At 37.2% G+C, this 12,453-nt stretch overlaps 2 protein-coding genes across 4 annotated transcripts in view; one reads left to right on the top strand and one right to left on the bottom strand.

Annotated features, from left to right (window-relative positions):
• The window catches only part of LOC133777777 (glycerol-3-phosphate acyltransferase ATS12, chloroplastic), a 31,896-nt gene extending 19,783 nt beyond the window's left edge, over positions 1 to 12,113 (top strand). For 2 of the 3 annotated variants that reach the window (XM_062217511.1, XM_062217513.1), the window contains exons 10-14: positions 2,459 to 2,513; positions 10,409 to 10,506; positions 10,585 to 10,698; positions 11,153 to 11,336; positions 11,600 to 12,113. In XM_062217511.1, the coding sequence (XP_062073495.1) occupies positions 2,459 to 2,513; positions 10,409 to 10,506; positions 10,585 to 10,698; positions 11,153 to 11,290 (405 nt within the window). In that variant the 3' untranslated portion in view covers positions 11,291 to 11,336; positions 11,600 to 12,113. Of the gene's footprint in view, positions 1 to 2,458; positions 2,514 to 10,386; positions 10,507 to 10,584; positions 10,699 to 11,152; positions 11,337 to 11,599 lie in introns of all 3 variants that reach the window. The other variant, XM_062217512.1, reaches the window with a different exon arrangement.
• Positions 2,775 to 3,671, bottom strand: LOC133777778 (uncharacterized). Its single transcript, XM_062217514.1, has 2 exons — positions 3,541 to 3,671; positions 2,775 to 3,429 (listed from the first exon to the last, which is right to left on the bottom strand). The coding sequence occupies exons 1-2, from the start codon at positions 3,665 to 3,667 to the stop codon at positions 2,894 to 2,896; spliced, it is 663 nt and encodes a 220-aa protein (XP_062073498.1). The 5' UTR covers positions 3,668 to 3,671; the 3' UTR covers positions 2,775 to 2,893.
• Positions 12,114 to 12,453: the final 340 nt, after the last annotated feature.

Raw genomic sequence — 12,453 nt, 5'->3', positions numbered from 1 at the left:
TAGGAGCTGAACAAAGTGCCATCTCCAGTCATGTGATCTGATGCTCCGGAGTCAACGATCCATGGTCCAGGAGCTATTTTTCCCAATGTACAGGCTGTTGAGGATGATGCAGAAGTCACTTGTTGTTGGCTGAAGAGTTGTTGCAAGACCCCAATTTGCTCCTTGGTGAATGGGGCTTCAAGTTGTGGTGTTTCTTTTGTCACAGCTGCAGCATTACCACGATCCTCAGAGTTTCGAGGCTTCCAATTAGCTGGTTTTCCATGTATTTTCCAGCAAGTTTCTCTTAAATGTCCAGGCTTTCGGCAATGATCACACCATGGTCTTCCCTGTCGAGTTTTATTTTCGTTGTTCTGTAAACCTCGGGCAGCAAGTGCTGATCCTTCTTCGACTGGTTCTTCTTGTGGTCCCATCATCACTTTTCTTCTGCTTTCTTCGTGTCGAACTGCTGAGAAAGCTTCTTTGATATTTGGGAAGGGCTTCATTCCCATTAATCTTCCCCTGACTTCATCTAAAGACTTGTTGAGGCCGAGTAAAAACTTGAATGTCCTCTTCTGCTCAATGATACGCTTAAATGATGTGGCATCTTCTGGACAGTGCCATGAAAATGCTTCAAACATGTCAAGCTGTTGCCAATGTCGAGAGAGAGAGTTGAAGTATTGTGTTACAGATAGAGATCCTTGTCGAAGATCATGGAGATATGCCTCGACTTGGAATAATTCTGAGGTGTTTTTAGAACTGGAGTAAGTCTCCCTTGCAGCATCCCAGATCTCCTTGGCTGTCCCATAGAGAAGGAAATTTTCACCTATATCATTGTTCATGGAGTTAATTAACCATGACATGACTAAGTGATATCGCCTGTGAGGTAGTCTTCTTTTCCTTTGCCGCAGATGAACATCAGTACCGATTGTGACCATTGGAGAAAATTCTGTCCATTGAGTCGGTGACTAGTAACAATCGTGTGTAGTCCTTCAGATCCTCCTTGTGGATTTGTGGCTGAGGGATCGGTATTGGTTGAAGAGATTTCGCTGGCTGAGGAAGAAGAGGTTTGAGATGCTGAACCATATTTAGTCATGGTGAACGATTGAATATGATTGAGAAGAGGTGATAAATATTCAGAGATTCGGCTCTGATACCATAAAGAAAATTTGGAATAAAAATAATTATTTTATTTCTTCTTATTTTTCACTGAAAGAAAACGTACAAACAAATATATATAGCCTTTTCAGACTTGAAGCTGTTACAACTAATTAGCTAAAAACTAGGAAAGCTTGAAAATAGATAAAATACTAAGAAATAGTCAGACAAAGAAGAAGTCAGACAAACATTAACCTAATTCCCTAAAATATTAAAAATATTAATTAAATATAATCATAATTTCCACAATTTGTTTTAACCAATACTAATTTTATTCATTAGTAAGTTGATGTTTGTTGCTATTTATATGTGGATATGTGTGTGCGCATGCTATCTTGGTTGTGTGATAGAAGAGAAGTGAAGAAAGATGGCTATTTAAGGTAAGCCTTGGGCGTGTCAGAGGGAAGAGGAGAAAGGGGGCTATTTTTGGTAACAAAGGAAGGAAAGGGAAATGACCAAAAATGACAATTATGATGGCTATTGAATTGTGATCTTCCCACATGGCAAATTCGAAATTGGGTAACAAAGTGAAAGGGAATTGATTCTCTTTAATTATGACGATGAGTTTTGGAAGCTCACTGTAGGGAATTTCGAAAATCATAAGAGGGAATCAAGTGAGCTAAAAATTGAAACTAAGGCATTATGACTATGGTTGATTTGATTTAAGTATTGATAGTCATTAAGTGTGATTGAGTGATAAGATTTTGGGTGATTAGACTATTAAGGGACGTACAATGTATGACATTAGGACTAGGTTCAAGATTTGGTAATGAGACTTAGAGAGGATCATGGTATTAATTGAGAATCATAGGAATTAATGGGAATCAATCACCATTAAGGGCAGGGTGCTACACGACTATATATAGAGGTGGTTGCCTCATTTTTCCTCACACATTAGAAAGGAGACGAGAACTAGAGGGTGGCGTGAAGAAAAGAGAAGGGAAATGTGAAGGAAAGGCTAGAGTGAGACTCGGGATTTTGAGAGAAAGAGTAGAGAATAATCAAAGTTTGGTAAGCTTTCGTGATTAGCCTCTTCATGAGTTATTCTTATTTATTTTATGGTTACCTAAGAGCTGCTCTTTTGATGGTTTAGAGGTGTTCATTACAAGTGGGTGTGGTTGAGGGTTCGGCTACTTGCAATCCAAGAGGTATCATTTGTTTTGTTTTGAGGTTATTATATGCTAGGGTTCTTCTCATGACTTTGGGGGATAGTATTTTGAGAATTTTATTGCTTTGCATGGCCATGCAAACACGTGTGGGGCTTAGATCTTTGGTGGTTTTGTTTTATTGTTATTATTTTAAACAAATGTTATTATGGTGATAGGTTTGTGACTTGAAGCGGGGTTGTTATATTTCTCAAAGACTCTCTCACATACCAGGTTAGGAAGTAGACATGTTTTGTGCTATATGATTTGTTATGAAATTGCGTGTGGTATGCCAAGTTTAAGGAAACGTGCAAGGTTTTGAAAGGCGAAATCGCGAGGCGAGGCGTTTTCTCTTAGTACCGCGAGGCGTAAGCCTCGAGGCGCAACGAGGCGTTTTCTCTTAGTACCGCGAGGCGTAAGCCTCGAGGCGCAACGAGGCGTACGCCTCAACTATAAGAACAAATAAAATTTAAAAAATATAATAAAATTCATAAAATATCCTAAAATTCATGAAATTTCATAAAATTCATAGAATTCATAACAAACAACACATAAGTCCATATCAAAGTCATAAAAGTTCTAGTTATAAGTCTTAAAATCATAAATAAAATGCATTAAATCTCCAAGAACTCTTCACTTTCTTCATCATCACTCTCATGAAATTGTATAGCTCGTCCATCATCTCCATCTTCACTGTCATCTTCTCCTCCTTCAAATTCATCTTCCTCATCCAAATTCACTTCAATTGGTGCTTGATTTCTTTTCCTCTTCCTCGGTGCTAAACTTCCGCCCTCATCCTCAATCTCAATTTCCCCACCAACTTCGATTGCTCTACTATCACCATCCTCTTCATCATTTGGATTGGCTACCCATTCATCATCAGAAGACACATTTTCAACAATCAAAGGATCATCTTCCTCTCTTCGTGATTGTTTCTTAAAAAATTTGTGCTTCAACTTTTTGTTGTACATAATGTACACCAAACTATTCATCTTTTTTGTGCTCAGACGATTTCTTCTCTTTGTGTGCACTTGATTGAACGTACTCCAATTACGTTCACATGCCGATGCTGAACAAGTAAGACCTAGAACTCTTGTTGCAAATGACTTGAGTTCTGGAACTTCATCTCCAAAGTTGTCCCACCATTCAACTATACAAATTAAAGACATGAAAAAAGAAGCAAAGTAATGAATAATTTATTTTATAATATTAATATAAACTATAATAAAACAAAAAATGAGATAAAAGTTTAAGTATTCACCAGGTGGACGTGTTAAGTATGATGTTAAGGATGATCTGAAGCCAAACAATCCTCGCTTGTATTTATACTCATCAAGTTGGGCATCGACCTTCACATATGTTTCTTGGTCCTTGATGAGTCTATCCATGCACTTATACAGACCAGTTTTAATCTCTGGATGCTCGGAAACATTGGGACTCCATCTGAATCGAGGATTCAAGTAATATGCAGTTGCATGCAAGTCGCGATGCAATTGAAACTCCCACTTTTGATCAATGATCTCCCAAATCTCCTTATATGAAGACACGTCTCCATCTAAGTTCTTTGCTATCTTTTCTTTTGCCTCATCCATAGCACCATAAATAAATCCCATTGCCGGTGTCCTCTCACCATCAACTATTCTTAAAACATTCACAAGGGCTTTGTGGTTTTTATGGAATAAACCACACTAGGCCAAAATGTATTATCATTCATTATGATTTTCTTCACAGCTTTCCCTTCAGGTTTCTTTGCCCATGCACAACTTGACCATTCTTTTGAAACAAACATCATTTGTAGTGGTTGCTTCAATTGATGCATACTTTCTAAAGTTAGAAAGGCAGTGGCGAATCGTGTGACAGCTGGTCGAAGAAGATCTTTCTTTGCAAATTTTCTTGTTAAACTCAACACCCATTGATGGTTATGGATGAAATTGCTAACTCTCTTTGCTTTAAGCAAAGCATTTTTATGTTGTGGCAATTCTCCAATTTTCTCAAGCATCAAATCAATACAATGAGCAGCACACGGAGTCCAATACAAACTTTTTCTCTTCTCCATTAATAATCTTTCAGCGGCCTTGTATGCACTTGCATTATCTGTGACCACCTGAATGACAATATCTTCTCCAATTTCTTCAACAACATCATCAAGCAATTCAAACAATTTTTGTGCATCTTTTACACAATCTGATGCATCAATAGTTTTCAAAAAAACAGTCCCATAGGGATTGTTAACTAGAAAATTGATCAGACTCCTATTTCTCATATCTGACCAACCATCTGATAATAATGAAACCCCTGTTCGTTTCCATGTTGCTTTGATCTCATTCACAATTTCGGATGTTGTCTTCTCTTCTTCTTTTAGTATCCAAGTCCTCATTTCATGCATTGTTGGAGCTTTCAATCCTCGACCATAATTCCCAACCGAACGCAACATATTGAAATATGATGGGCTTCTTGCACAATTAAATGGGATCCCATTCTCAAAAAAGAATCTCCCAATATCTAAACATACTTGATTTCGATGCTCTTTAGCACTCGTTGGAGTCATTTTTGTGGCAGCGGTATTTTTTTCATTTTCCTCATCTCCTTTATTCTCCATAAATCGATCCATAGGCCCTCTAACACCTCTAGAACTATTGCTAGGACAAGAATTCACACCCTCCAAAGGATTGCCACTACCAAAACCACTAGGTCCATCACCAAAGTAGGATCCACAATCCACCGCCTCATCAAACTTTCGTTGAGAAATAAATTTTGTAGTTTCATAGTCTTTCAAATATTGACTTATCTCCTCCTTGACTTCTTTAGGTACTTTAGGACATGGTTTTACATCTTTGTGTGTACAAGCAAGATGTTCTTTCACTCTCTTCACCCCTCCCTTAATATCTTTACTACAAAAATTACACTTTAAATACTTGTATCCTTTTTTTCCACCTTTTTCCGGCACTTCTATTTCAACACTATACTTCCAAGCAGGATCTTTTCTACTCATCCTTCCCAACTTAAATTCAGCAACTAAAAGCATAAAATAAAATTAAAAATTCAGCAACTTTAAAACAAAAACTAAGGAAATTAAAAAACAAAAAACAGAGAAGATTAAGGAAATTATTTACCTCTCTAAAATAATCAACTTTGACAAAAACTAAAGCTGGTAGCTGCCTTGACTTTGAGAAAAAGAGGTGAAAAAAAAAAAACTGAGATGATGGGTGAGAGGAGAGAGCTTCTTGCTTGAAAATGAGAGAAATGAAAAGAGTGTGAGGGAGAGCTTGGATGATGGAGAGAGCCTACTGTGCAGTTGGAGCTTGCTGTGAAGTGTGAGGGAGAGCTTGGTGCTGCCGTGAAGGAGAAAGAAAAGAGAGAAAGATGGGAGATGTTGGTTCTGCCGTGAAGGAGAAAGAGAGGAGGGAAATAGGAGAAACTTAGGGTTTTTTTAACTTAAAATCTGATCACTTAAGCCCAAATTTTAAGCCCATTTAATTAAAAAAAAGCCCAAAACATTATTTTGAAAAAGGCCCCACGGTTTGAGGCAATAAAACAGCCATAAAAAATCAAGACCATGAGGCGTACGCCTCGGACCGCCTCACCCACGTGAGGCGTGCGCCTCACTGCCACACTATGAGGCGGCGCCTCAGATACGTTTTTTCACTGCCTCGCCTCGAGGCGCGCCTCGAGGCGTACGCCTCAAACATTTTTTTAAACCATGGAAACGTGTTCTTGGAAAGATGAAAAGTTTGGTATCAGTTTTCCTGGTATGACCAAGGTGGTCTGCGAGGATCTCTAGTGCTTCCTCCCAGTCATATTTTCCATTTACATTTAGTTGCACGTATAAGTGTTCATATGTTTATGTTATGTTGTTCTGAGTTGTGATTGTGATCTGCTATCTTGTTGGTTTACTTTCTTTACTGGGTTGTTAGCTCACCCCCTTACCTTTCCCCCTGCAAGTAATAAGTGAAAGCATGCTTTGTGATGTATGGCGGGTTGCGATCCTTTCCAAAGGGAAGTATGTACGCTGTGAGGGGCCTTATGAACGAAAGCAATCAAGAGCGTCATAGTATCTATGTTGTCTTTATTAGTTATTAATTTTTTTGGACCAACTCTTATTGCATGAAATTATGTTTTTATTTTTATTTTAAACAGACATCATGATGTTATTGCATGTTTTTAAATATCTTTAAAGAATGAATGTTCCATCTTCAGTATAAAGTTAAGTTTTATTTCAAAATATCTCTTATATCAAGAGAGGTCAAATTAGGGCATTAAAAAGTGGTATCGAGAGCTAGTCGTTCATAAGCCTGAAGGACTCTCACAAAATACACACAAAAGATTGGAAAGAGCTCAACTCATTGTTTGTATAGTTGCTTTATATTATCTTTTGTTGTATGTATGTTTGATTCTTTATTTGTATTGTGTGCAACTGATCATGCCTTCTACTGCGAGAGCACGTAGGGAAGTTATCCTTGAAGAGATCAGAGATATCCGGAAGATAGAGGAGGATATGCGAAACCCTTGCTCATTAAGTAGGCTGTGGATCATGGAGATCAACAGTAGGATTCAAGGCATCGTGAATCCAAGGGGAGCAATGGTCTTAGGAAGTAAGAAATTCTTAGCACTTAGGGCAGACATTCAAAGACCCTAGAGCTAGAGATAAGGTCTACTCCTTATGGACAGAGATATTGGAAGATAATAGAAGGCCCAGATATATTTCCAGCCCTCGTCACCCGTTTTGCCCATCAGTATGAAATGTTCATAGTAGAACATACTGCCACAGCAGAAGACGATGGATCCATATCGGAGGAGGTAGAGATGGTTTGACATCACCTTACCCCTAAGCTTTATGAACTAGTCATTTGTTCAATACCTGTCATCTCAGAAGAACAATTTTATAGGTGCCTTGAACAAATGACTAGTTCATAAAGCTCAGGGATAAGGTGATGCCATACCACCTCTACCTTCTCTGATATGGATCCATCCTCTTCTATTGTGACAGTATGTTCTACTATGAGTATTTCATATTGATGAGCAAAACAGGTGACGAGGGCAGGATATCTATCTGCGTCTTCTATTATTTCTTCCAGTATTTCTGCCCATAAGGAGTAGAGCATATCTCTAACTCTAGGGTCTTTGATGGCTGCCCTAAGTGCTAAGAATTTCTCACTTCCCAAGACCATTGCTCTCCTTCAATTCATGATGCCTTGAATCCTATTATTGATCTCCATGATCTGGTTGCATAGCCTACTTAGTAAGCAGGAGTTTCGCCTATCCTCCTCAATCTTTTGGATATCTTTGATCTCTCTAAGGATAACTTCACACGATACAAATAAAGAATCAAACATATATACAACAAAAGATAATATAAAGCAACTTTACAAACAATGAGATGAACTCTTTCCAATATTCCATATGTATTCTGTGAGAGTCCTTCAGGCTTATGAGCGACTGACTCTTGATACTACTTTATAACACCCAATTTGACCTCTCTCAATATAATAGGTATTTTGAAATAAAACTTAACTTTATACTGAAAATGGAACATTCATTCTTTAAAAACATGCAATAACATCCAAATGTCTGTTTAAAATAAAAAAAAACATAATTTCATGCAATAAGAGTTGTTCCAAAATAATTAGTAACTAATAAATACAACATAGATCCTTTGGCGTTCTTGATCGCTTTTATTCTTGATCACTTTCGTTCATAAGGCCCCTCACAACACATACGTCCCTTTGGAAATGATCTCAACTTGCCATACATCACAAAGCATGCATTCACTCATTACTTGCAGGGGAAAAAGTAAGAGGTGAGCTAACAACCCACTAGAGAAAGTAAATCAACAAGATAGCATATCACAACTCCGAACAACATAACATATAAACACTTGTGCGTGCAACTACATGTAAATGGAAAAGATGATTGAGAGGAAGCACTAGAGGTCCTCGGTCATACTACGACAGCTGATGCCAAACTTTTCATCTTTCCAAGAACACGTTTCCTTAAACTTAGCGTACCACACACAATTCCATAACAGATCATATAGCACAAAACATGTCTACTTCCTTACCTAATATGTGTGAGACCTTACCTAATATGTAAGAGAGAGCCTTTGAGAAATATAACAACCCCGCTTCAAGTCACAAGCCTATCACCATAATAACCTTTGCTTAAAATAATAACCACCAAAGATCTAAGCCCCACACGTGTTTGCATGGGCCATGCAAAGCAATAAAAATCTCAAAATACTATTTCCATAGTCATAAGAAGAACCCTAGCATATAATAACCTCAAAACATATGATACCTCTTGGATTGCTAGTAGCCGAACCCTCAACCACACCCACTTGTAGTATAGAATGAACACCTCTAAACCATTAAAAGAACAGATCTTAGGTGAAGAGGCTAATCATGAAAGCTTACCAAACCTTGATTATTGCTCTACTCTTTCTCCCATATTCCTGAGCCTCACTCTAGCCTTCCTTTTCTACTGCTCACGCCACCTTATAGCCTTTCCCTTCTCTTTGCTTCACGCCACCCTCTAGTTCTCTTCTCTGTGTGAAGAAAAATGAGAGGCAACCACCTCTATATATAGGCGTGTAGCATCTTGTCCTAAATGGTGATTGATTCTCATTAATTCTTATGATTCTCAATTAATACCATGATCCTCTCAAAGTCTAATTACCAAATCTTGAAACCAGTCCTAATGTCGTACATTTTACGTCCCTTAATAACCTAATCATCCTAGATCCTATCATTCATCATACTTAATGACTATCAATACCTAAATCAAATCAACCATAGTCATAATGCCTTAGTTTCCATTTTTAACTCACTTGATTCCCTCTTCCTTACGAATTTCGAAATTCCCTACGAGCTTCAAAAAATCAGCTCATCATCATATTTAATCTTGGTATGTGGGAAGATCACAATTCAATAGCCATCATAATTTTGGTCATTTCCCTTTCCTTTGTTACCAAAAATAGCCACCCTTCTCCTCTTACACGCCCAAGGCTTACCTTAAATAGCCATCTTTCTTCTCTTCTCTTACATGCCCAAGATAGCATGCACACACACATCCACATATAAATGGCAACAAACATCAACAATTATTAAACTGTGTGACTGGATATTACAGTCTTTCAATTCATCTGGGTGTACAATGATTCAAAAATGATGTATTCTTGTTTATGTTTCAAAAATGATTCTCCCCCTCTCCCCTCCAAGTTTTGTGTTCTGAAAAACATGCTCTTTATAACTTGTTCATGACTGGGGAGGTTGTGAAAATAATTCTTTACACAGAAAGTACAAGGAAATCAAAGAGATATGTGGCCAAAATTGGCTCTAGTGTATTGATAGTAAAGAAAATACAGCAACACGGATGATGGGATTTTGAGGGGCCTAATCTTCCCACAAGGATACACTGTACCCTCCCACAAAATCTCAACAGTAGAAATCCCTCTCACACTTCTTCCTTCTTTTATCTCCTGAATAGAAAACGCCCAAGGAACCTACAGATTATTCTATGCCCCTTGTGCTCACCACCCCCCTTCCCTATCTAACTCACTTGAACAATTTGCTAGGCTGCCATTGGTCCGTTCTTGTTTTTGCTTAGCAGTAGTCGTACCAGGTTTTAGCAGGAGTACGTTTAAGGTTTTTAGGGAGGGAAAAAAAGTAAATATGGATTTAAAAAGAGAATTTATGTCATCACAGTTGAGTCAGTATGAGAGAATATGAGATACGGGCTAGCTTAATGGGTTTACAATGTTAAATTATATAAGGGTGTAATGCTCTCTGATTTCTGTAGGGATTGGGATTTTCTGTTCTTCTATCCTAGTTTTGTCACTGATTTTATGGTTTTTCCATCACATTTTTTTTTCTTGCATTTTCTCCATATTTAATGAGTTCTGTTTCTATTAAAAAAATTGTCATCACAGACAAATTTATGGTTGTAATAAGATCTCGTTTTGAGTCTTGATTGATGATTATTGCTATTTTTTTTCCTTTTGCCTTCATGGTATGCATTTTGTTTTGTTTTACTATGACTATGGTATTTGTAAAAAAACATTTTTTTTAATGATGCAATTAAAATTTCCTCATGCTGACGTAAAGGGGGTTAGGCACCCTTTGATGCTTCTTCAGTGGACAATATGAGAAGGCTCGTGGAACATTCTGGTGCTCCAGGTCACATATATCCCTTAGCTTTACTGTGCCATGATATCATGCCCCCTCCACTCCAGGTATGATGACTTCTCTATGCTGGTTTCTCGTTAAATTCTAAGTTCCCTCATCTGTTTTATAACTTCCTGTTTTTTCAGGTAGAAAAAGAAATTGGAGAAAAAAGAGTTATCTCCTTCCATGGGGTTGGAGTATCAGTGGCGCCAGCCATCAGCTTCTCCAAAATTGCTGTATCCCACGAAAGTTCGGAGGAGGTTGGTTCTACTCATACATCCTGGGGTTATTTGTAATCCTCCTTATGTAGATGCACTTTTTTTCTGATGCAACTGTGGCAAAGTTCTTTTAACCATTCAAAGGAGGATCATAAATCTGGTGGAGTGGATATCATGTCCATAGGATTAAATACTTTGATTTATTATTATGATTTGTTCTTTTTGCAACTCACGAGGTCTTAATGAAATATACTAAAGGATTCACCATTAATTGATGAGATAAGTCGGTAATCCTCTTTTGTAACACTAACAAGGGTGTACAATATCTTGTCCATAGTCCATTGTATCTTGCAATCTTGTTTCTGCATACAACTACTTTCTAGAAGTGCCAAGTTACTGAACCGAAATTGGCATTATTTTATATTTAATTGGTATCTATTTAGTATCTTAATGAATTTTATGTCTTATCTTTCATCATTTTGTCTGTCATCTGTAGAACGCTAAAGAGGCATACAAGGAGGCATTTTATGGTTCTATATCTGAGCAATACAATGTGCTCAAATCAGCTATACATGGAAAACAAGGACTAAAGGCATCTTCATCCAACGTTTCTTTGTCTCAAACTTGGACTTAGTCAATCTCTTTCTACCCAGTCTATTAAATTGCTTTTTAATGATCAGGTATCCCCCTAATTCTTAAAGCTCCGTGATATAGCTAGACAAAACTTTATTGCTTTATGAAGTTGTAACTACGGGGAATCTACACAAAATTTTGCAAACCTTGAGGAGGGTTCCATTATCAAAATGATTCTTTAAAAAGATTGTCATTTGATTAGACATGTTAGCATCTACTGTCACACCAAGTTCATATCTCACAATCTATTTTCAGTAAATAGCTTTGAAATAGGCCCTTTCTAATATGGTCATGCATAACTTTATTTCAGACTTGGTGTTTTTTGACATACTTTCACAGCTCCTTTATCAAAAGCCGGCCGGCTGGTCCTTCAATATAAGTATGCTTGGAGATAAGTAGTCCAGTTACTTTTATATTCCGCAGGCTAATCTGTTTTATCACCATCACATGGATATTTCCTGTGTAGATGCTAAAACAAAAGCCGACTGCGTTCTTTAGAAACTCAGGCTGCTTTGTAAACCTTAGCTTTAGGAATTGTTTATTGTACAGCTGGAGAGAGCAAGAAAAGTAAATTTCTTGTATATGTTACTCAATTTTTAAGTCGGTATCTTGCATTAAGCACTGTCTAAGGTTATTATTTCATTTATTTTTAATGCGATAATAAATTGGCAACTAGAGACCTGATCACATAGAATAGAATTTTAGTGGCTTTAGCTTGGGTTTTACTGCTTTGAAGTACTTTTAATGTTGATCAGGTGGCACTTTTTCTGCTTCTTCTAGTCTTGTTTACACATTATTTATTTTTTCAAGGGATTTTAATCCTATATTAGGCATTTATTATGTTTTTATTTTGTTAAAAACAGTGTGTGTAGTCTGTTTGAGATCAGCTATAGATAATTTCTGACAGTTATAAGCTGTCTATTTAATTTTGTTGCATGTAATATGAACTTGGAAGTTGGGAAGTTGTGTTCTAATTGAAAATCAGGGTAAACTGTTAAAAATCTGGGAACCTGCTAGTTTTGGAATATAATGACGATCTTTCATACTTTTATTAGTTTCCTAAGTTGTCATATTACCCTTTGGAAAGTCTCGAAGCAGTTCAAACTAAAACGGAAATTTAACTTTTTAGACAAGAAAGCCGCACAAGACATACGATATTGATAT

The sequence above is a fragment of the Humulus lupulus genome, chromosome 5 (genome assembly GCF_963169125.1).
Source record: "Humulus lupulus chromosome 5, drHumLupu1.1, whole genome shotgun sequence".
Taxonomy (NCBI): Eukaryota; Viridiplantae; Streptophyta; class Magnoliopsida; order Rosales; family Cannabaceae; genus Humulus; species Humulus lupulus.
The sequence above is the reverse complement of the archived record's forward strand: the minus strand, read 5'-3'. Positions and strand labels throughout refer to the sequence as shown.